This window comes from Neoarius graeffei, chromosome 6, assembly GCF_027579695.1.
Source record: "Neoarius graeffei isolate fNeoGra1 chromosome 6, fNeoGra1.pri, whole genome shotgun sequence".
In the NCBI taxonomy this organism is placed as follows: Eukaryota; Metazoa; Chordata; class Actinopteri; order Siluriformes; family Ariidae; genus Neoarius; species Neoarius graeffei.
This window is the reverse complement of record NC_083574.1, coordinates 107,108,708-107,133,991: the sequence shown is the minus strand read 5'-3', so window position 1 is coordinate 107,133,991 and position 25,284 is coordinate 107,108,708. Positions and strand designations below refer to the sequence as shown.

Sequence of the window (25,284 nt, the reverse complement as noted above, 5' to 3'; positions counted from 1 at the left end):
GTCTTCTCTGGGCCAAGGCTCATTTAAAATGGACTGTGGCAAAGTGGAAAACTGTTCTGTGGTCAGACGAATCAAAATTTGAAGTTCTTTATGGAAATCAGGGACGCCGTGTCATTCGGACTAAAGAGGAGAAGGACGACCCGAGTTGTTATCAGCGCTCAGTTCAGAAGCCTGCATCTCTGATGGTATGGGGTTGCATTAGTGCGTGTGGCATGGGCAGCTTACACATCTGGAAAGACACCATCAATGCTGAAAGGTATATCCAGGTTCTAGAGCAACATATGCTCCCATCCAGACGACGTCTCTTTCAGGGAAGACCTTGCATTTTCCAACATGACAATGCCAAACCACATACTGCATCAATTACAGCATCATGGCTGCGTAGAAGAAGGGTCCGGGTACTGAACTGGCCAGCCTGCAGTCCAGATCTTTCACCCATAGAAAACATTTGGCGCATCATAAAACGGAAGATACGACCAAAAAGACCTAAGACAGTTGAGCAACTAGAATCCTACATTAGACAAGAATGGGTTAACATTCCTCTCCCTAAACTTGAGCGACTTGTCTCCTCAGTCCCCAGACGTTTACAGACTGTTGTAAAGAGAAAAGGGGATGTCTCACAGTGGGAAACATGGCCTTGTCCCAACTTTTTTGAGATGTGTTGTTGTCATGAAATTTAAAATCACCTAATTTTTCTCTTTAAATGATACATTTTCTCAGTTTAAACATTTGATATGTCATCTATGTTCTATTCTGAATAAAATATGGAATTTTGAAACTTCCACATCATTGCATTCCATTTTTATTTACAATTTGTACTTTGTCCCAACTTTTTTGGAATCGGGGTTGTAGCTGCCAGTACGAGTCATGATATAAGGTTACTAAAACTGAAAAGGCAATTGAATAACATGTTAATCAAGAAATAAAGCAAGTTGAAAGTGACTTCAGTTCCCCTTTAAGGCTTCTCTATTACAGCACTTTAGGGGTGTTAATCAAACATTACGCAAGGTTTCCCAAAAAGTTTGATGTAAATGGGAAGCTGAATTATTATCATCATCCATCCATCCATTATCTGTAGCCGCTTATCCTGTTCTACAGTGTCGCAGGCAAGCTGGATCCTATCCCAGCTGACTATGGGTGAGAGGCGGGGTTCACCCTGGACAAGTCACTAGGTTATCGCAGGGTATTATTATTATTATTATTACTAATTAATTCAGATGATGTGCAAAAATCCCAATGTAAAAACAAAGTCATATTAAACTAAAATAATTCAATTAGATGTGTAATAAGTAAGACGTAATGCTCACCCTGCCGGTCGGTGGTGTATCCAGGACCAAGTGGACACATTTTTTTGTACTGCATTGTTCCAGGAAGTGGACAGATCTCACACTCTGACCCCCAACCACGACCTCCATTACAACAACACTCTGATTTCGTCACACTCACTCGGTTAGAGGAGCCCATCTGACACAGAGTCTGTAGAACCTCAGTGAAACAGAAACCCTGCCGGTTATCTGCAACACAACACCCAGAACTTGGATCAGCTTCAGTCTGGAATGAAAGTTAAACTCGAATCAAACAGACAAGCCACAGATGGTGGAGAGAATAAACGCTCACCGATACACTCAGTCAGTGTGGAGCTGGGGGTGAACCCTTGGTCACACCTGCACCTGTAGCTTCCTACCGTGTTCTCACAACGGCCGTTCTCACAGACTCGGGGTTTCGCTGTACACTCATTCAGATCTACACACACACACACACACACACACACACACACACACACACCTCTGTAACACCTGAATAATAATAATAAAGACACCAACTGAGTGCGTTGAAGCTGTTCTAGAGACTCGACACCTTACTAACACACTGCATGCTCTGTGTGAGAGAGAGAGAGAGAGAGTGTCTCTCACCTATACACCCCTCTCCTCCTGGTTTCCGGGTGTATCCCACTGGACAGATACACATGTAGGTTCCAATCAGGTTTTTACACGTCATTCCTTTGGACTTGCAGTCGTCCAGACCTTCTGCACACTCGTCCTGGTCTGAAACAAACACCACATTCGTCTTGCAGTGTGTGTGTGTGTGTGCGCACACTTATTTTCCAATTTTGGAGATATTGTATGTGTACCTCTGCACATCCTTTGATCTTCTCGGAGCACGTATCCCGCAGGACATTTACACTCATAGGAGCCGTATGTGTTCATACAGCGGAAGGCGCACAGCAAAGGATTCTGGGAACACTCATTCACATCTACCAACACACATCACCATGAGTATATTAGAGCTTTGGGTTAAACTTCATGTATTGTGTATGTGTGTACATACCTTCGCATGTCATCATGGGTCCAGGTTCAAATCCCTCGTCACATGCACACTCAAATCCTCCAATCACGTTAGTGCAGGTTCCATTACCACACGGATTCCCCACGCTGCACTCATCTATATCTGAGACAGAAACACACACCGAACGCTGATCCACTATATAATTATAATTGTCCATATCAACTGTTTTCAAGCATGACGGCATTAAACACTGATTTTCGTCCTGATGTGGGTCCAGAGGTGACTGATGAGGCCAATCAGGGCTTTGAAGGTACGCCTACATGTCGACATTCCACATGCCAAGGTTGAGTACCTTCACTATCTTTTTTCTGCATTTCAACTGCTAAGTGGGATCTCTGCCAGCTGCAGTGTTCTGGCCAGGGTGAGGTGAAGCAGGCTATGTTTGGGGCACCTTTTCTAGCCCCTTCCTCCATGGAGGTGAGCAGAGTGAATCCTAAACAGGGCTGCTCAGACACCCAGTGGGCTGCTGAAATCCACTGCTGCTCTGTTCCAGCAGAGAGCGACCCTATGCCCTGGGCTGCCTGTGTGCAGGTTCATGAGTACAGCTTCCAGTGTTTCTGCACCTGCTGCTTCACCACTTGCCCATCGCCACAGGACTTGAATTTGAAGTCATGACTTGTGTATGACTCGGATTAGAGTGAGGGAGAGTTGCGCAGATATCAGCCTCACTCTCTCATCCTGACCTAATTGGGTCCATGGGCAAGACAGAATCAAGATGGCCGGAGCTAGGTTGGGATGCAGTGGATGGCCAACAGTGTTTTATGTGTTGCACTGTGCCCTGATTGTGCTTCACAAATGCTTTGCTGGGCCCACCTTCCTGCCTGTCAAATCACCAGGTGGTGGCCTTCTCCGCACAGTCTGCCGAGTCCAGTCTTCAGTCGTAACCCTGACCAGGGGGAGCGAGGGGTTGCTAGTGCTTGCTCAAGGCACCACCCCAGGCTAGTGGAGGGAATGAGATACCTTACTACTCCATTGAATGGCGGTCATTGATGGCACATGCCCACTGCCCTAAACACCATAAACAGCACAGTAGCCAGGTTCAGTTTCTCTCTGTACTCATTTTCATATCATGCCAGAGTTAATTGTATCAGCAAAATCACTGATGGCAGTGCTGGTTCGTGAAAGGGTTTAAAATTCACCAGTGCTAATGACGATGGAAAAATCAACACAACATTCCGTATGCAACACATCAGGACCAAAGGCTATTTTTATTTCAATCAGCTCTTGATGAACGATGCCAAAATGAAACTGTAGCACGTTGTGATCCTCCCTGTGTACTTCTGCACATGATGAGATTTTATAACATTTTATAACTGGTGCAATGCTGAGGGACTGGAGCTATAGAGTATAGATAGAAATAGAAATAATTAGATTCTGGTTCAGATCATACAGCATTCTGATCACAGTTCCCACTGTATAACAAACACTGAGGTCTCATAACACAAAACACTGAGCGTAAATTAATGGAGTATGCATTGCAGTGTGTATTATTGGGGTGTGTGTTTTATTAAGATGACTTACCAATGCAGTTTGCCCCTGATGAGTCTAGAGTGTATCCGATGTGACAGTCACAGCGGAATGAACCATCTGTGTTTATACATTGAGCATTATGGCAGATGTTCGGGTCTTTGCACTCGTCCGTGTCTGCGATATTAAAAAAAAAAAACATCAATAAATCAGTCAGTACAAATGCAATCAGTCTGATCAGGAGCAGCTCACCCTCAGGTCCATCGTTTGTACCATACGGCTGTCCTCTGCTGTAGCAGAGCATGGTGAAGTCATCTGAAACACACACGCACACACACACACACATTGACACATTTCACACAACTACATTAAGTTAATGAGAAATATAGCTTGCATCATGATTATTTATTTGTTTGTTCAAGCTCTCCCCCAACTTTTCTCTCTGATTTGGTCATGTACCGATTCCTACCAGACAGCTTTCCCCTGTCAGACAACATCTACACCCCAGTGAGGGTGAAGGCTAAAATGTGCTTCCTCTGAGACACATGAAGTCAGCCAAACATCTTTTCAAACTGCTGCTCATGCCACATCACAAGACTTAGGATTGATTTTTCTGATCCTCTCCATGCTCTTACCGACACGAAGCTGTACCTACGATTGAGCATGGACTATTTCGCCCACTGGACTCCTGGCCATGGATATAGACTTGAAAGTGTACGTCTGTGTGTGTGTGTGTGTGTGTGTGTGTGTGTGTGTTTTCTCACCAGAGGTCTTGTTGGGGCAGAGGTCACAGGGGTCTCCCCATCCTTGACCAGGCATAGCGCTGCAGCAGCATTCTCCTTTAGTGGTGTTTAGAGGCTTTGGAGCAGAACAATGACCATTCTCAAACTTGGTGTAGCAAAAACTCACTCGTTTATCTGAAACAGACAGAGAGAGAGAGATGGATAGATAGAGAGAGAATCAGAACACACATTTACCATTTTATCAGCTCCATCTACCACACACGTGTCAGAATGCAGGCACTTACAGATGTAATCTCAGGAAGAAGCAACGAACCAACAGCATAGAGCCAAATCGGAAAGCAGGAATTGTAGTCAGTAGGTGAGCGAGGGTCGGTCGATCAGCAAACAGAGTAATGTAGACAAAACCAGGAAAAAGAAATGTGAGAAGGATAGCGAGAGTCACAATAACGAGAGATCAAGCAGAGAATACAAAGGCTTGCCATGGACTGGGAAAGCAGAATGATACTTCACACTGAGGCAGAGTTAGAGAGGGGCTTAAGTAGCGTGGTGGCAATTGATCTAATGACAGACAGCTGAGTTCAATACTCCGGTGACAGGGGGCACTGTGAATCTTGGTCGTTGTAGTCTTCAGCAGCAATGTTTGTAGTTTGGTTAGCACTATTGGTTTCAGCGCTCCTACTGACAGAATGTCAGTGCCTTGGAGAATCGGTCTATGATCACAATGATGGTGGTGTTTCCCATGGAAGGTGGCAGGTCTATGATGAAGTTGAGGGCTGTGCGTGACCATGGTCTCTGTGGTACAGGAAGTGGACACAGCTTACCCGCTGGTGGAGTACGAGGCACCTTGGCTTGGGCAAATTCTGAACAAAATGCAATGAACGGGTGGATCTCTGTGAGCATATTTTCCCATCAGTACTTGTTGCTTAGTAACTGGTGGGTTCGTCGGCTACCTGGATGTCCTGTAGTGGGAGACATGTGGGCCCAGGTGATGAGTTGTCCTCTGAACTGCTTTGGAATGTAAAGAAGACCAGGTGGAAGGCTTACCAGAGCGGTTCTGGGTTGAACGTTTCGTATTTGCTAGTCTAAGTCCCAAGTGATAGACTGAACGAAGCATTTGGGTGGAAGAATTGCGGAAGTGGTGGATTCTTGCTGTGAGGAGGTGAAAGTGCATGATAGAGCATCTGCCTTTGTATTTCTTGACCCTGGACGGAATGAGATGGTGAAGTTGAATCGGGTGAAGAAGAGGGCCCATATGGCTTGGCGTGGCTTAAGATGCTTCGCTTTTTTGAGATATTCTAAGTTCTTGTGGTCCGTGAGTATCATGAAAGGATGAGTGGCTCCCCCTAGCCAATGTCACCACTCCTCTAGTGTGAGTTTGATGACTAAGAGTTCACGCTTACCAACGTCGTAATTTCATTCTGCAGATGTGAGCTTCTTAGAGAAGTAAGCCATGGGGTGAAGTTTGTGCTTCTCTCCACAACATTGGGATCAGATTCCTCCAACACCCATGTCAGATGTGTTGACTTCCATGACAAAGGGTTTGGTTGGGTCAGGATGCTGCAGAACTGGGGCTGAGGTGAACATCTTCTTTAGCCGGTTAAAGGCTTCCTTCACAGAAGGATTCCATTGCAGCTGTTTGGGTCCCTTCTTAAGCAAAGCCATCAGCGGTGTTGCAATGGAGCTAAAATGAATGAAGCATCAAGAGAAATTTGCAAACCCCAAGAAACACTGAAGTTCTTTGATCGAGGTGGGTACTGGCCAAGACATAACTGTAGCTACCTTGGAGGAGTCCATGCTAACTCCTTCAGAACTAATGATGTATCCAAAGAATGAGATTTGCTTCTTATGGAACTCACACTTTTCGGCTTTGGCATAGAGGTGGTTCTCCAGTATCAAAATGTCGTCTATGTATGCTATGATGTAGTGGCCTAGCTTGTCCCTCAGCACATCATTGATCAGACATTGGAATACACTGGGAGCCGAAGAAAGGCCATATGGCATTACCCAGTATTCAAAGTGACCAGTGGTAGTGGTAAACGCAGTTTTTCATTCAACACCTTTCTTGATTCTTATCAGGTTGTATGCACTACGCAGGTCAAGCTTGGAGAACACCTTTGCTGAGCAGAGCTGTTCTAACACAGATGGAATCAGAGGCAAGGGATACGGGTATTTAACTGTGACTTGATTAAGCCCTCTGTAAAATCAATACATGGCCTAAGGCCGCCCCTTGCTTCTCGACAAAAAAAGAAGCCTGTCGAGGCTGGCAAATTGGAGGGACGGATGTATCCCTGATTGAGGGCCTCCTGAATGTATTCTTCCATAACCGCATGTTCCTTCTGGGAGAGAGGGTAAATACACCCATGGGGAAGTGACATACCTGGTAATAAGGTCGATGGCACAGTCATATTGTCTGTGAGGAGGTAAACCGCAAGCTTTCCTCTTGCTAAAAAACTCTTGCAGGTCAAGATAGCACTCAGGAACGTTCTCGATGGAATCTGGTTGGGGGCTCTCCACCAATGTGGAAGTGATCCTGAGTTGTGGGTGCGCAAGACAGTTTTGGAAGCAAGTGGGTGACCATTACAGAATTTCCTTGTTCTGCCAGGAGATCAGAGGATCATGAAGTTGTAGCCAAGGATACCCCAGAATGATATTGTGACATTCAGTAGAGGTTACATAGAATGAGGAGTTGTTCAGAATGTAGTGCTCCCACCTGAATGTGAAGAGGAGCGGTTCTGGAGGTTATCCTGCCTTGACCTATGCAGGGGCATAGCTAGGATTTTTCAAAGGGGGGGGGGGGGGGGGGGGTGTCACACACTGACTGGCAGCTTGAGTACATTATGTAACAAAAATAATTACCACTGCTAGTTTTAGGTAGCTTTGAAACCAGTTCTTCCATTATTGCTGTTTCTTCCACGGTTTATTGATGTGTTCTAGAAATGGCACACTAAAACTTACCTTCGAAGCCACAAAATGCAACTTTGGTGGAAAAAAAATATAGAATAAATTGCTTACCTCTCTTCACGTCGAAAAAAGGAGGAAAATTTCGCTTGTTTTGACATGGTGAATTATTAACACAAGAACTCATAATTCGCAACTAAAAAGACTGCAGCTACACTGACAGCTTGACCATGCTTTCTATTGTGATCATGTTGCACTTGCGCAGAACTGTTTCAGTCCTGCACGCCTTGACCCGTGCACCTGAAGGCACGCCTCGGGCTGTGCTCGCGCCTAATGAGCTCCGGCACGCGAGCGGTTAACAAAAAACACCTGTCTTTAATCAATGAACTATGTTTAGGCTATTTAAGGACTGCGCCCATGCAAGGACAATGTGAAGTATTATGCTGCGTCTAGTGTGCCTTACTGAGCCTTGTTTCCTGTCGACCTCCTGGTTTTTTGACTCCTGTTTCTCGTCCCTCGATCTTGTGTAGTTTTGCCTCTGATATTCTGTCCGCACCTCAATTGATCTCCTGCCTGTTTCCTCGATTACAACTTTGCCTGCTGTTTCGGACTGTTTGCCTGTTGTGTGCGTTTCACGCATTTTATGCTCATATCGCACTGTGTATTATTTAACATATCTGCACTTACATCCGCCTCTCCCGCACGCACTCTGACAAACTGGGTTTTTGCGCCCAAACCACAGGAAGTCCATACAAGGTTATAGAAACCCTAATGAGGCTGAGGTGACACTCTAGTTTAAAAAAAAAAAAAAAAAGTTAGAAAAATTACAATGGGCGCATTTCTAATATGCGGCTATTGAAAAAATGTATGCTCCGACAAGGGGGGGGGTCACGGGCACCCCAGGACCCCCCCCCCCCCCCCCCCCCCCCCAGCTACACCCCTGCTATGGGTCCTCCGTCCGTCAATAGTTTGGATGCTGATGGGGCTTTGCAGAGGGATGGCGGGTAGGCCGTATGTCTGGACGATCGTGTAGCTGATGAAATTTCCCTCTGCCCCCGAGTCCATGAATGCAGACAAGACGTGCGTGGAAGACACCAACTTTAACAGAACAGGCACTTTAAATGACTGTGTATTAAATTTTCGATCGGGCCTCACCACCTGGGTGGTGGGTTCCATGGGCTTGGAGCATACAGGACGGATGGGACATTGCTTTATCTGATAAGCAGAACTTCCGCAGTCGAAACAGAGACCCTCTTTCTTTCTCCTTTCTTGCTCTGATCTCTTCAGATGAGTGTGAGAAACTTCCATGGGTGCACCTTCCTCAGTGCATGGAGCAGACTCAGAGGTTTCTCTGATAGAGGGTCGGCTGGTAAGCCGATGGTCAAGCCAGATGGCGAGGTCTATCAGGGAGTCAAGTGTTAGGTTGACATCCCTACATTCCATTTTGCTCAGTATCTCAGGATGGAGACCTTGATGAAAAATGTCTTTTAATGCTGGTTTGTTCCATCCACTGGCTGCAGCAAGTGTCTGAAAGTCTAGGGCATATTCTGCAACCTTTCTAGAGCCCTGCTTAAGGAGAATCTCTGCAATTTCTATGCCTTCAGGTTCATGGTCAAATGCTCATTTGAAATATTTGAGAACTTTCTTACGAAGTCATATGTTCACCCCCTATACTCCATACAGCATGGCCCATTGTAGTGCTTTACCAGTGAGGAAGGTAAAAAACTTGGCAATCTTGTGTTCATCCGAGAGACGGGACATGGTGGAGAAATACAGTGAACACTGAAGCAGAAACCCCTTATAGACAGTGGTGTCTCCAGCATACTTCTCGGGAACAGGAAGCTGTAGCACAGCATTCGAAGCTGTCTCAGGGTGTGGAAGGAGGGCCTGTGACATCACAGTCGCAAGTTGTGTCATCCACGTGTTGAGATCAGCGAGCATCTGTTGATGCTTTCCTAACAATCTTCTCTGAGCGTTCAGAGTGGTCTGTTTGGCTTCTTCTGCTATATCCATGTTAAGGCGACGTATCCTGTCAGAATGCAGGCACTTACAGATGTAATCGCAGGAAGAAGCAACAAACCAACAGCATAGAGCCAAATCGGAAAGCGGAAATCATAGTCAGTAGGCGAGCGAGGGTCGGTCGATCAGCAAACGGAGTAATGTACACAAAACCAGGAAGAAGAAACATGAGAAGGATAGCGAGAATCACAATAATTAGAAATTAGGCAGAGAATACAAAGGCTCGCCATGGACTGGGAAAACAGAATGATACTTCACACTGAGGCAAAGTTAGAGAGGGGCTTAAGTAGTGTGGTGGTAATTGACCTAATGACAGACAGCCAAGTTCAATACTCTGGTGACAGGGGGCGCTGTGAATCTTAGTCGTTGTAGTCTTCAGCGGCCATGTTTGTAGTTTGGTTAGTGCTGTTGGTTTCAGCGCTCCTACTGACAACACGTCACTCAGTAAAAGTACTGGCGCCTCTCATATCATGAGCAGATAAAATTCAGGTGGTAATTTACTCTCAGTCTAGCAATGACACTGATGTGTGTGTGTGTGTGTGTGTGTGTGTGTGCAGGTAGGAGTGAATCAGCTACAGCAGTGTTGGTTTTGTTGGAGTTAAACAGCAAAGCTCCTCAGTATCATGCTGAAGTGAGAAACACGTCACTGTCTGGTACACAGAATAAATCTGGAGTGCTTTTCTTGAATGTTCTACTTTGTACTTTCTGTACATGGTGTGTGTGTGTGTGTGTGTGTGTGTGTGTGTGTGTGCGCCTGCGCATTTGGACAGGTTATTGGTGTTCTTGGTGAATAGATGGCAAACACTCCATCATCTGTTTTGTATTACAGAGAAACTTTGTACACACACACACACACACACAGAGCCACTGTGATTGTGCTGTGTTTGTTGAAATCTGTTTTTTATTTTCATCCTCCATCTACACAGATAGAAGGATGAGATGATGGAAAGACTGAGAGTGAACGAGTGCAAAGGCATCAGTTCCATGCTTTATCTATTTCTGTATACTTGACAGGCTCGTAAGCTCCAGATAAAATCCCAAACCCAACAAACCTTGATATTTTCTCATTTTATCTTTTTCTACCATTACTTTTGCTCTAAATTTCTCTTAAATGTCTTTTTATTCACTTTGCACTTGTCATACCAAATGCTCCCATTAGGGGGCAACCAACAACCACTCTTGTCATTGACTTACTTGCACAATAACCCAATTCTCTCACAGTGCTCCTTAATATTCAGACTGCAAATCATCCAATTCCTTGTGAAAGGTCTTCATGTTCTTGCCCTTTGGTAGAGCTCTTGATGGGGTCATGGCCTACTTACTGGTGCTGTTATGGACATCTTTGTCCACCAGAAAAGCTCTTCAGTTCTGTGCCATCTGTCACTGAGGAAAAGTGTTGGCCAGCAGGTGCAACTTACTGCCCCTGTGGAGTGTAAACATTTCCAGCACAGGTTGTGGAGATCCCAGAAAACAGCACCAGTGACCTGGCAGCCCAATACTGCACCCCACATTGCCATTTTACTAACAGGATGTTTAGCTCTGGTGCTGTGAGGAGATCTTGTGGATAACATTCTGGTTTAACAGTTGGATACAGCATTAGAGGAGAACCTATCCTACCCTGCTTTACTGGGTTTGGGTTCAGTTAACATTGGGTGTTGGAATTTTCACTGGATCATTGCTTTCTACTCACACTTAGTTCACTAATAACACAAAAGACATGCAGTTAGGTTGACGTGGGGCGGCCTTGGGCTGAGGTGCCCTTGAGCAAGGTACCTGACCCCTGACTGCCGTAACCACTTAACTGGGCACAAGTTCTGGTACCAGATGGATATCAGAGGAACATATTAGAGCCACAGATATCAGTGCCCTGAGACATTTTGGTGTATTAATATATTGTTATATTAATGTATTGTTTTGTCGTGTTTTTATTTTTTGTACACGCTGCAAAGGACTGTGACCTAAAATTTAGTTTCTAGGTAGGGGGACCTCAGATTCAAGCATCTGAGTGTAAATTCTGAATCAAGTGAATCACAAGTGGAAGTATGTTGGGGAAGTTGGTAGAGATTGAAGTAAAATGGAGCCAAATGCAGAAAATTAATCATCTGGCACACATGGAAAATCTTTTGGTAATTTTAATCTTCTTCACAAAAGAATACACCTGTTTCATCAAAAGACAGAGTGTGTGTGTGTGTGTGTATCAGAAAACACTCACCCACACACCTCCTCCCAGATGAGGAGAGCTGGAAGCCGTCAGGACAAATGCACTTGAAGCTTCCTGCTGTATTTTGGCATTGTCCAAAGATACAGATATCTGGAGTCTGAGCGCAGTCATCGATATCTGGGGGGGGGGAGACGACAGCTTGCTGAAACTGAGGTTCAGTTATCAAAACTCATTTTCCAAAAAGTGGTCAAAAGCAAACATGAAGTGGCGGTGATAAGGTTCTGAGATCATGAGTAAAAGGTTCTAAACATTCAACTCATTGGCCTTGTGCTTAGATTGCATGGTGTCCCAATTGTAGTTAACCGGCGAGTGGCCTAGTGGTTAGCGTGTCCACCTCTCAATCGGGAGATCGCGAGTTCAACTCACGGTCGGGTTATGCCAAAGACCATCATAAAAATGATACCTACTGTCATCTGGCAAGGCATACTACAATACAGATGCGAGTGGGGAGTCAAACTCTCACGGTTACCAGAGGACTAGCCCCCCACTGTAACCCTGCCTATGTAATAGGCGAGTAGCCGAGGGCTACATAAACGGAGATCAGTGCTGCCACAGGCGTGGGAAGGACTTTGGCTTTTTTTGGCCCAATTGTAGTTAATTCTAAGTCAAAGCATCTGATATGCGTAGGTACACACTCACTGTGTTCTTTATTTCCAGCACTCTGTTTCCATCCCTCTTTTTCATATCCACTATTTATCCAGATCACAACTTCTACATATCAGACAAATGCAAAAGCGAAAATTTAGAAACTGTTTTCAATTTCTGATTTACCTTCAGGTTCTCAGCACAGACAAAACCACAGCAGACTTTCACCAGGCCAGGAGTTAAACTCAAACAGTTAGATTTAATCCCTTACAGGCAGAAAGTGGGCATGGCTGACTCAGGTTTTGAAAATCAGCAGAAAGAAGTGAATTCACTGTTCAAAACTGAAAAATGCCAATCTGACACAGGGTAGGAATACAATACATCATGATCTTCAACAGATACAATGTTGTGGGAGGAGGCTATCTCAGTGTACAGCAGTTTTGGGTAGTGTTGTTTTCCAAGAATAACATCTATCCAGCTTGGAAGGCACTGGATGGGTGCTGTCTTTTCAAGGTCCTTTTTCCTGGGCAAATATGCAGGACCATTAGATGTGCCTGAAAAAAGTTCTCTTAGATATGTTTTTTTTTTTAAATGGAGCCTCTGAATTTCTGTGTTTATTATGTCACATGTTGTGTAATACAATGCTTCAAGGTTTGATGTTGAATGCCAATGTTGAGCAAATACCAGAAACCATACATCTGGAACGTTTGATACTAGATCGGTATCAAATTGGCCAGTGGTCTGGGAATTTAGAAAGAAAAAAAAAAGCCTAGTTGTGTTTTTTTTTTTTTAAATCTAAGCTAAGAAACTAGCTAACATTTGTGAGCCATGCAAATTATGAGTAGGCTAAAATGATGAGACACAATGAAGCTGAATCCTGAAAAATGCAAATCAGAATACAGTTCCATATAACCATGTAGACATATTAAAATCCTACAATAATTTGTTAATATTTTTAAAAGCATGTTATCAAAGCAAGGGTAATGAGAAAATATTTTAAGAAAAGAAAAATGTTTAAAATAAATGATCAGAGAGGATCGTACCTATGCACTTCTCATCTTTGAGGTAATATCCAGGAGGACAGATACACCTGTAGGAGCCATCCAGATTTTGGCAGGTTCCTGGACTACAAGTTCCAGGATTCATGTCGCACTCATTAACATCTACAAATAAGAACATTACATGTACAGGAAATAAATATATAATACCAAGTAGCTGTGGAGTCTTGAGCTTGTGATGTTGGAATTGGACTAGGTCTCAATGTTCAGAGTCTTGGTCTGGGTCTTGACTTCAGTACTCGGTGTTTTAGTTTGCATCTGAGTCTCTTTGAGCATTAAAACAGAGACACAGACCAAGACTCAGTCTCAGTCTTGGTCTCACTGTCTCTGCTCTGTCTCGCGTTAGATATTGGTCTGGATCTGGGTCTCAAAGACTTGATTGAGGTCTAGGTCTCCATGTTCAGAGTCTGTCTCAGTGCCGGTTTCGGTCTCAGTCTTGGTCTGGGAGACCAGTCTTAGTTTCACTCAGGGTTTCTGGGTGTTCAAAGTCTTAGTGTGGGTCTTGGTTTCAGACTCAGGCTCCATGCTTAGAGTCTCAGTCTGGGTTTCAGTTTCCATGTTCAGTCTTGGTCAGCATCTAGGTCTTTGTTCTCAGATTGCTGTTCTGAGTATTGCTCTTTATGTTAATAGTTTTGGTGTAGGTTTTGGTATCTATACTCAGAGTCTTGGTCTGGGTTTCAGTTTCACTGTCATTGCTCAGTCTTGGCCTGTGGCTGGGTTGCTGTGCTCAGTCTTTATCCTGCTTTCTTTACTCAGTCTTGTACTAAGTCTTGGTCCCAATGCTCAAAGTCTTGGTCTAAGGCTAGGCCTTGGTTTGGGTCTTGGTCTTCATGCAGAGTTTTCTTTTGCATCTCGGTCCCAATGTTCAGAGTCTCAGTGTGGAGCTCACTGTTGTCCTGGTCTTGGTTATATTACATACACTGTATGTGTGTAACATTTCACATCCCCACACACTGATATATGGAGTGTGTTCTGTTCTTACCCACACACACTCGGCGGTCTGGAGAAAGTTCATAACCATCACGACACACACATGTGAAGGAGCCCACTGTGTTGATACAGTTCCCATTGCGACATATTCCTCTCTGGGTGGTACACTCATCAGTGTCTACACACACACACACACACACACACACACACACTTGAACACATAAACATGCACATTACATACGCTATTGTTATGTACCATGTACATTGAGGTAAAATAGTGACTGCCTTATACTATATGTTGTGTTTGTATGTTTGTAGTTGTGCAAGTGTATGAACTTCACCAGAGGAACTAAAGAGCCACTGGGCCGACACCCAAACAAAAACAAACCCAGGAGAGTCTGCTTCAGCTTCCCAGAAAAATTATAAAAAACGATCAGATCTGGACTTCAACTGAGCTGACGTGTGTGTGTGTGTGTGTGTGTGTGTGTGTGTGTGTGTGTGTGTGTGTGTGTGTGTGTAAGTGTGTGTGTAATAAGAAATGCAAGAATTATTAATGGAGTAGATGAAAGTGTGTGTGTGTGTGTGTGTGTGTGTGTGTGTGTGTGTGTGTTACCGATGCAGTCATTATTGTGTGACAGTTGGAACCCTGGATAGCAGAGGCAGGTGTACGAGCCAATGGTGTTCTTACACGTTCCGTTACCACATGGCTGTCTCTCACACTCGTCCACATCTAAACTCACACACACATCACACCACATCAAGTCTTACACAACTATGTGCTCACATTCAAATTTCTCAAACTGGAAACACACACCATTGAACAATATGGTGCAGTAAAAGGGTGAAAAAGGTGAAGCAATGTAACACACACTTACCGATGCACATGGGGGGGGAAGTGGTTGCCTTGTAGCCATTGGTGCAGAGACACTCATATCCTCCCACCAGATCAATACACTGACCTGGATGGCACACATTCGGGTTCTCGATACACTCGTTACGATCTGTGAGACACACATCATCATCATCGTCATCATAGCCATCATCATCATCATAACCATCACCGTCACTGCCACCATCATCATCATCATCATCATCATCATCATAACCGCCACCATCCTTATCATCATCATTAACATCATCATAACCATCACTGTCACTGGCCCCACCATCATCATCATCATCATCATCATCATCCTCCCCACCATCCTTATCATCATCATTAACATCATCATAACCATCACTGTCACTGGCCCCATCATCATCATCATCATCATCCTCCCCACCATCCTTATCATCATCATTAACATTATCATAACCATCACTGTCACTGGCCCCACCATCATCATCCTCCCCACCATCCTTATCATCATCATTAACATCATCATAACCATCACACCGCCACCATCATCATCATCATAACCACCACCATCATTACCATCACAACAATCATCATCATCATCATCAACATCATCATAACCATCACCGTCTCTGCCATCATCATCATCGCCACCATCATCATCATCATCATCATCATAACTATCACCATCATTATAACCACCACCATCATTATCATCATCATAACCACCACCATCATTACCATCACAACAATCATCATTATCATCGTCAACATCATCATAACCATCACCGTCTCTGCCATCATCATCATCGCCACCATCATCATCATCATCAACAACATCATCATAACTATCACCATCATTATAACCACCACCATCATTATCATCATCATAACCACCACCATCATTACCATCACAACAATCATCATCATCATCATCGTCGTCAACATCATCATAACCATCACCATCACTGCCACCACATCATCATCATAACCACCACCTTCATCATCATCACAACAATCATCATCATCGTCAACATCATCATAACCATCACTGTCACTGCCACCACCACCATCATCATCATCCTCATCATAACCACCACCATGATTATCGTCATCAACATCATTATCACCATCACTGCCACCACATCATCATAACCATCATCATCATCACAACAATCATCATTGTCATCATCATCATAACCATCACCGTCACTGCCACCACCATCATCATCATCATAACCACCACCATCATCATCATCATAACCACCACCATCATCATCATCATAACCACCACCAAGATTATCATCATCAACATCATCATAACCATCACCATCACTGCCACCACCATCATCATCATCATAACCACCACCAAGATTATCGTCATCAACATCATCATAACCATCATCATCACTGCCACCACCATCATCATCATCATCATCATCATAACTGCCACCAAGATTACCATCATCAACATCATAACCATCACCATCATTATCATCATCATAACCATCACCATCACTGCCACCACCATCATCTTCATCATTGTCATAACCACCATCATCATCATCACAACAATCATCATCATGGTCAACATCATCATAACCATCACCATCACTGCCATCATCATCATCATAACCACCACCATCATCTTCATAACCGCCACCATGATTATCATCAACATCATCATAACCATCACCATCACTGCCACCATCATCATCATAACCACCACCATCATTATCATCATCACAACAATCATCATCATCAACATCATCATCATAACATCACCATCATGATCATCATCATCATCATCATAACCACCACTATCATCATCATCACAACAATCATCATCATTGTCAGCATCATCATAACCATCACCATCACCGCCACCATCATGACCATGATTATCATCATAACCACCACCATCATTATCATCATCACAACAATCATCATCGTCAACATCATCATAACATCACCATCATGATCATCATCATCATCACAACAATCATCATCATCGTCAACATCATCATAACCATCACCATCATGATCATCATCATCATCATAACCACCACTATCATCATCATCATCATCATCACAACAATCATCATCGTCAACATCATCATAACATCACCATCATGATCATCATCATCATCATAACCACCATCATCATCACAACAATCATCATCATCAACATCATCATAACATCACCATCATGATCATCATCATCATCATAACCACCATCATGATCATCATCATCATCATCATAACCACCACTGTCATCATCATCACAACAATCATCATCATCGTCAACATCATCATAACCATCACCATCATATCCACCACTATCATGATCATCATCACAACACTCATCATCGTCAACATCATTATAACCATCACTGCCACCACCATCATCATCATAACCACCACCATCATTATCATCACAACAATCATCATAACCATCACCATCACTGCCACCACATCATCATCATAAACGCCACCATCATTATCATCACAATCATCATCATCGTCAACATCATCATCACCATCACTGCCACCATCATCACCATCATCATAACCACCACCATCATTATCATCACAACAATCATCATAACCATCACCATCATCATAACCACCACCATCATCATCACAACAATCATCATAACCATCACCATCATCACAACCACCACCATCATTATCATCACAACAATCATCATAACCATCACCATCATCATAACCACCACCATCCTTATCATCACAACAATCATCATAACATCACCATCATCACCATCATCATAACCACCACCATCCTTATCATAATCACAACCATCATCATCAACATCATCATAACCATCACTGTCATTGCCATCATTGTGGAATTGCAATCATTAAAGTACTAACACACATTTATTATAATTACATGTTCTTTCTTTCTTTCTTTCTTTCTTTCTTTCTTTCTTTCTTTCTTTCTTTCTTTCTTTCTTTCTTTCTTTCTTTCCCTCCCTCCCTCCCTCCCTTAGACCATTCTGTACATAAACACACACTGACCCAGACACAGTCCGGTGGGGGTGATTCTATATCCTTGCTCACACTCGCAGCGATAACTGCCTGCAAGATTCAAACACCTGGCATTCTGCTGACACATGGGTCCGTTCTGACACTCGTCAATATCTGTAGAAGAGATAAGAGATGCATTACACACACACACACACACACACACACACACATCAATATCTTTAGAAATAATATAGTTGTTATATTTTCTGTACTATATATATGACACATTGACTAAACTGCAAAGCAACATCTATAATTCCAGCATTAGCTTAATTGTAACTTCTCAGGTTTTAGTGTTTTTATGGTGGCCATGCTGCTCCAGCAGGTACAGAAATTATAAAGCAGGTGTGTTTCCACTGCAGTTCCAGAACCTTCGAGGAACTAAAAAGTAGTGAATCTTTCCTGAAAGAGAACTCTAGAGTACTAATGATGGAGCAAGAAGTAAAATGGGCCCAGTTCCTCCAGTGGAAACATGCCTATACACTCTGTGATGTATTTTAATATAGGAATACCATAGATGGAAATACACTATATGGTCAAAATTATTGCATGTGGACACCTGACCATTACACCCATATTTGCCCATTCCAAACCATGGGTACTGACATGGAGTTATAGCCCCTTTCCTGTTATAATAAACTCCAATCTTCTCTTCTGGGAAGGCTCTCCACTAGATTTTGGGGCGTGGCTGTGGGGATGTGTGTTCATTCAGCTACAAGAGCATTAGTGAGATCAGACACTGATGTTGGGTGAGGAGGTCTGGGGTGCAGTCGGTGTTCCAGTTCATCCCAAAGGTGTTCAGTGGGGTTGAGTTCAATCAGGGCTCTGTGCAGGACACTCGAGTTCTTCACTCCAACCTTCACATACCATGTTGTCATGGAGCTTGCTTTGTGTACGGGGCATCATCGTGGTGGAACAGGTTTGGACTCCAACTTTGAGTTGGAGTGAAGGGAAACTGTAATGTTACAGCACACAGAGACGTTCTACACAACTGTGAGCTTCAGACTTTGTGGGAACAGTTTGGGGAAGAACTACAGATGGGTGTGATGGTCAAAGGGGCACATACTTTTATTTAGTCATTTAGTGTACACACAAACCTTCACAGATGAGCAGTTTGTCATTGTAAACAAATCCCATTGGACATTCACACCGGAAACTGCCAATAAGGTTGATACACACTCCATTCTCACAAATTCCTGGGATCTCACGGCACTCATCAATATCTGAACAGACACACAGATCAGATCACAGTCTGACATATTTATACACACTGAAGAATAAAATCAGAGCTGATTGTGTGTGTGTGTGTGTGTGTGTGTGTGTGTGTGTGTGTGTGTGTGTGAGAGAGAGAGAGCATGTGTTACCAATCACAAGTCCAGTGTAGATATCGATTTGGTATCCCGGCCTCTCGCTGCCACACAGAATAGCAAACTCATCTAAAAGAGAACACCACAAACACACAATCTCACAACAGCCCTATCAATATTGTGTGTGTGTGTGTGTGTGTGTGTGTGTGTGTGTGTGTGTGTGTGTGTGTGTGTGTGTGTGTGAGACTTATTGTTACCTGGTTTGTTACTTCTAATGTCTGTCCTTACAAATACAACAAAATGGCAATTGATGTTCCCAAATTCTGATGTTTACCTTATGCTTCATACTTTATAATATTTGCTTTATAGTATTCTGGACTTCCTGCTTTTCCAGCTTTACTCTGACCTGCCTGCACCTATAGACTCCTTTGTGAAGTCCCTGATGTGTTTTTTCTGAACCTTTCTTGGTGTTTCCTAGTGCCCTAGTTTCCACCAATGTTTGTGTGTGATCTGCCTGTTATTATGGAGTTTGATGTTGACTCATGGAAAATCATTAGGCATCATTAGCAAAATCATTAATAAGGAAAGTACAGCCTGACTTCGGGTTCCTGACGGTGAAAGAAGACTATGCCAACCTTGGACATAGCAAGTCTCTACAGGCTTTAAGTGGACAGATTGGAATGACTACAGAAACAATGAGAGACTGGTATGTAGCATGCTCTACCCTTATTTCTGGTAATTCTCTGCTACAGCTGAACTGGAATGTTTATTTCTTCTGCATTAATTTGAGTGCTCAGTCTCCCATGGGCTAATAGTTAGAATGTACCTGACTGGCTGTTGTAATCTTATATAATGAGTGGGTTTGAGGCTACCATTGTTTAGGAGAGCTGCTGAGACAGAAATGCCCATTTCAACACTTCAGCAAGAGAGAACAGTCTAAAAAAAGCCTTGGATCATTTGGTTACAGTGATGTCAGACCATGGCTTCCATGCCAAATCCCAGCCTGTGGGTTTGCAGGTAGCAATTTCAAGACCCTTCTGTGCTCTGGGATACTGCTGGCAGTCTTAGAGAAACTTGTTCCACCAATAGCCTTTTGAAAATCTGCTCCAAAAATGACCTCTGAGACTCATTATGTTGACAATCCCACCAACTGCCATACAAAGATCTCTGGTCTCTGCTGCTGGTAAATCCCTGGTCCAGGCTGGGTAAGTAACCTTGTGCATACTAAAAGACCATCTAACAGACCATCCTTTTAGGAGGAGTCACATGTTACTTACAAGGTCCATTTTGGTGGATTCCCTTTATAGACTGAACTGTGCCTCTAAAGGAAGATGACCCCATGCACCTTGTTGTCTATACATATGATTTTACGGCTCCTGCTCCAGAATGGACAAGGTCTCTGAAAAGACATTGGTGGAGAAGGTTTCCCTGAGAATGGAAGCAGTGTCCCACAGGCTAGTGGGGCCTTTATACCTGTTGACCTACAGGCTGGGCTTTAGTCTGGGAACTACAGCCAAACCACACTGCATCTAACCCTGGAGGCTCAATGACCTGAGACTTTTTTCTTTGTCAGTAAGCCAAGCTCAGGTCCAGATCTGACCTATATGTCAAAGTTCTAATCTAATCTTTCCACAATGTCAGTCTCAGGTCCATCCTTAGGATTGGTTTCATGCTGTCCTTCTGCCTCTGCATCAGTCACTGCTTTTGTAAATTCCTTGTTTTAGTCTCAGCCTCTTTTCTCAATTTCTGCCCCTCTTCTCCCTTCTGAGAGAATGAGCTTCTGTTCTTTCATCAACATCTCTCCCAGCTTCTATTCCTTCCCCAGGCTCAGTCACAACCTTGCTGCCTACCCAAGGGTTAGAGTCTGCCCTGTTTGTCACCTCCATCAGTCTCGTCTTACCTGTTTTTCACCGGGGACAGTCACAGGCTCCCTTCCTTCCTTATAGTCAGTTCCAGCCTGTGCATCTTTCCCAGACTTAGGTCCTTCCCCATTCCAGTATAGTTCCAGGCCTTTTTTTTTTTAACAGGATCCCCAAAGTCCTTCCTCATGTCTGGATACTATCAAACTCCACGTTTCAGGGCCTAATTCAGTCCATTTCTTATGTTGAGATCCAGTTCTTATATCTATGTTTGTGTCTTTGTCTTGGGTCCAGTCTTTCTACTGCATGTGCTGCTCAGTGATCTCACCCCCACAGACACTATGTGTTTATAATCTATTTCCCACATTTCCATTTTATCTGATTTTCCACAGTTCTCTAGATCTGCCTTGAAAACAGACCAAGATCATTTAATGTCACTTGGTTTTGTTTGGTCTGTTTAGTCTTTATCTACATTTACATTCATCAATTTCTTGTATCATTTGTATCAGGATTATATATAAACATATAAACATGACAGCATAAATGCATTTGAACCAGATTTAAATCCGATCACTCAAACCATTTCAGGAGGTATGAGACACATTTTTGCCACATTATACAACATAATTGGATCCATCTTACCCAGACACATTTATTGACCAAACTGGCTCCTAATAGATGACATAAGAGGGATTAACTACTCAACTTCCCCTTGGGATTATTAAAGTATTTCTGATTCTGATTCAAAATAGCATAAGGGTTCCCAAGTGCTGCAACAGAGACATGTTCACCCCGTCATTGGGAGATCACAAAATCAAATCCTGATGAGCCATCCATGGACAGGAGTCCAAGACAGCATGATTCTTGGACTCCTGTCCAAGGGGGATCTTATGGCTTCACACGGCTTGAAAGAAGCACATGTTAGTCTTCACCCCAGTCTTCCCCAGTTGGTTTCTGCTGTGTGATAGCAGAAAACTAGCTGGTGGGTAGGAATTGGCAGATGACCAAATTAGGAGAAAAATGGGGAAACATTATTGTAATGTTTTTGAAGTAGCCACCACAGGAAGTTGGTGCTTGAATATTCTGAGATAATTTGCATATGTGACGAGTCATGGAATCCACGGACACATGTCGGCCGAAACGAATCAATTTCGTTTCGGCCGACATGTGTCCGTGGATTCCATGACTCGTCACATATTAACACATCATACATGAATCAGATTTCAGTTTCTCTGACAAAGACAGGGCATTACGGTGGTGCAGTGGTCATCACTATTGCCTCACAGCAAGCAGGCTCTGGGTTCAAACCTCATGGTTGATAGGGCCCTTTCTGTGTGGAGTTTGCATGTTCTTCCTGTGTCTGCATGGGTTCTTCAGGGTGTTCTGGTTTCCTCCCATAGAGACACATTTGACTCCAAGTCTAAATGCATGTGGTTAAGTGTATGTAAATATGACTCTGGCTCCTGATTGTTTCATAACAACATATTTTACAGATAAAGTCATTTTTTCCAAAAAGAATGAGAACATTTTATCCCACACCCTCAAATGCCCTGTTTGGTTTTGTTTAGTTACAATATAATTGTTAATACATAAAATGTGACTGACTCATTGGAGCTGGGTGGAGGACATTGTGTTTCAATGGTGTGTGTCTGTGTGTGTGTGTGTGTGTGTGTGTGTGTGTGAGAGAGAGACAGACTCACTGGTACTGGGTGTAGGACACCGTTCACACGGTTTGTTCCAAGCTCGGCCGATGTTATAGGAGCAGCAGCACATTTTCTTCGTCATGTTGAATGTGAGCTCGCCGTCACATGTGGCGTTCTCCGTGTAATAGTTCCTGTAACACAGACTGCGCCGCATGTCTACACACACACACACACACACACACACACACACACACACACACACTCTTGTCTAAATGTGCATTTTATAACTGTGTGTGTGTGTGTGTGTGTGAGAGAGAGACTCACCCATGCAGTTGTTTCCTCCATTAACCTGCATGTAATCTGGAGGACAGATGCAGGTGTAGTTCCCAATGGTGTTGTAGCACTGACCTGGACCACAGATCCCAGGTTTCTCACATTCATTCACATCTACACACACACACACACACACACACACACACACACACACACACACACACACACACACACAGCAAAACTAGGTTACAGTGCCTCACCGCATGCTGACTTTTTCCATAAATGTTTATCCACTCAAACTGCACTCTGTTTCTGCCAAACTCTAAGCGTGAAACATAAACTCATTTTTTCATTAAACACCAATCTGATTTTTTTTTCTCATTTGACAATGCATTATTTAACACTTAACTTCTGCAAGGTAACATACTAATAAGTAATGAAAGCTAACATGCTATTATATATTGCCACCCATATGAGCTGAATTATAATTTAATGTAAGAAACATTTCAGCAGAGAATTTTCACAATGCCCCTCCAGCTCTAATGGAGCTGTTCAGCCATCTTCTGTGATACAGCTAATGGAGCTGACGAGGAACAGTTTCACATCGCGCACTAAATCTGTGTTTGCAGACAATCAGGTTACACAATAACACAATGAATCTGGAATACAAGAAAATGTCCAAACTGATTAAAAACTTTGCTATCATTTGAATCATGTCTAATTTTAAAGGTGTTATATGTAAGAATTTTAGTTTTTAAAAAAAATCAAAAATTAACTAAAAAAGGAGCTGCAGCACCTCACCCGGGAGTGGGAAACCAGGGCCTCCTCCTGGAGCCAGACCTGGGGGGGAGCTCGCTGGTGAGCATCTGGTGGCCGAGCCTTGGCCCATGGGGCCCAGCCAGGCACAGCCTGAAGAAATTACATAGAGCCGCCACCATGTGGGCTCACCACCTGCAAGGACCGGCACCGGAGTCAGGTGCATTGTGAGCTGGCTGGCAGGCAAAGACGGGAGCCTAGCCTGGGTGTGCTGACCCTCAGCAGTGCAGACTAGTGATTGGGATGTGGAACGTCACCTCTCTGGCAGGGAAGGAACCGGAGCTGGTGTGGGAGGCTGAGTGGTACCAACTAGATATAGTTGGGCTTGCCTCCATGCATAACACCAGTTCTGGAACCAAACTCCTGGAGAGGGGATGGATTCTCTCCTTTTCCAGTGTTGCCCAAGGTGAGAGGTGCCAGGCAGGTGTGGGGATACTCATGAGCCCCCGGCTGAACACCGCTATGTTGGAGTTCTCCCCAGAGAATAAGAGGGTCACCTCTATGTGACTTCAAGTTGCTGAGAGGAAAACTGTGGCTGTTGTTTGTGCTTATGCACCAAACAGCAGTGCAGAGTATTTGGCCTTCTTGGAGTCACTGGGTGGTGTCCTGGAAGGGGTGCCAACTGGGGACTCCATAGTTCTCTTGGAGGACTTCAGCGCTAACATGGGCAATGATGGACAATGCTGGAAGGGGGTGATTGGGAGGAATGGCCTGCCTGATCTAAACCCAAGCATTGTTTTGTTGTTGGATGTCTGTGCTCATCATGAATTGGTCATAACAAAACACCATGTTTGAGCATAAGGTGGTTTGTAAGTGTACCTGGTACCAGAACACCTTTGGACAAAGATTGATGATTGACTTTGTGGTCGTATCATCAGATCTGTGGCTGTATGTCTTGGACACTCAGGTGAAGAGAAGAGCAGAGCTGTCAACTGATCACTACCTGGTGGTGAGTTAGATCAGATGGTAGGGGAGGCTGCTGGACAGACCTGGCAAACCCAAGTGTGTAGTGAGGATGAACTGGGAATGTCTGGTGGAGTCCTCTGTTCATGAGGTCTGCAATCTCTAGAATCCCACCTCTAGAAGAGCTTTTTGTGCATCCCGGGGGAGGTTGGGGACATGGAGTCAGAATGGACCATGTTCAAAGCCTCCATTGTAGAGGCAGCTGGTAGGAGCTGTGGCCAAAAGGTCATCGATGCCTGTCATGGTAGT

The 25,284-nt window shown here is 43.8% G+C and overlaps 1 protein-coding gene across 1 annotated transcript in view; it reads right to left on the bottom strand.

Annotated features, from left to right (window-relative positions):
* fbn1 (fibrillin 1) overlaps positions 1-25,284 on the bottom strand; it is a 207,393-nt gene that overhangs the window by 16,132 nt on the left and 165,977 nt on the right. Inside the window, exons 41-58 of the mRNA XM_060924311.1 lie at positions 23,308-23,430; positions 23,041-23,199; positions 19,539-19,610; positions 19,272-19,397; positions 18,166-18,288; positions 15,143-15,268; positions 14,881-14,997; positions 14,320-14,445; positions 13,323-13,442; positions 11,686-11,811; positions 4,578-4,730; positions 4,066-4,128; positions 3,868-3,990; positions 2,329-2,448; positions 2,132-2,254; positions 1,914-2,045; positions 1,618-1,743; positions 1,308-1,514 (exon numbers count right to left, since the gene is read on the bottom strand). Coding sequence (XP_060780294.1) covers positions 1,308-1,514; positions 1,618-1,743; positions 1,914-2,045; positions 2,132-2,254; positions 2,329-2,448; positions 3,868-3,990; positions 4,066-4,128; positions 4,578-4,730; positions 11,686-11,811; positions 13,323-13,442; positions 14,320-14,445; positions 14,881-14,997; positions 15,143-15,268; positions 18,166-18,288; positions 19,272-19,397; positions 19,539-19,610; positions 23,041-23,199; positions 23,308-23,430 — 2,265 coding nt within the window. The remainder of the gene's footprint in view (positions 1-1,307; positions 1,515-1,617; positions 1,744-1,913; positions 2,046-2,131; positions 2,255-2,328; positions 2,449-3,867; positions 3,991-4,065; positions 4,129-4,577; positions 4,731-11,685; positions 11,812-13,322; positions 13,443-14,319; positions 14,446-14,880; positions 14,998-15,142; positions 15,269-18,165; positions 18,289-19,271; positions 19,398-19,538; positions 19,611-23,040; positions 23,200-23,307; positions 23,431-25,284) is intronic.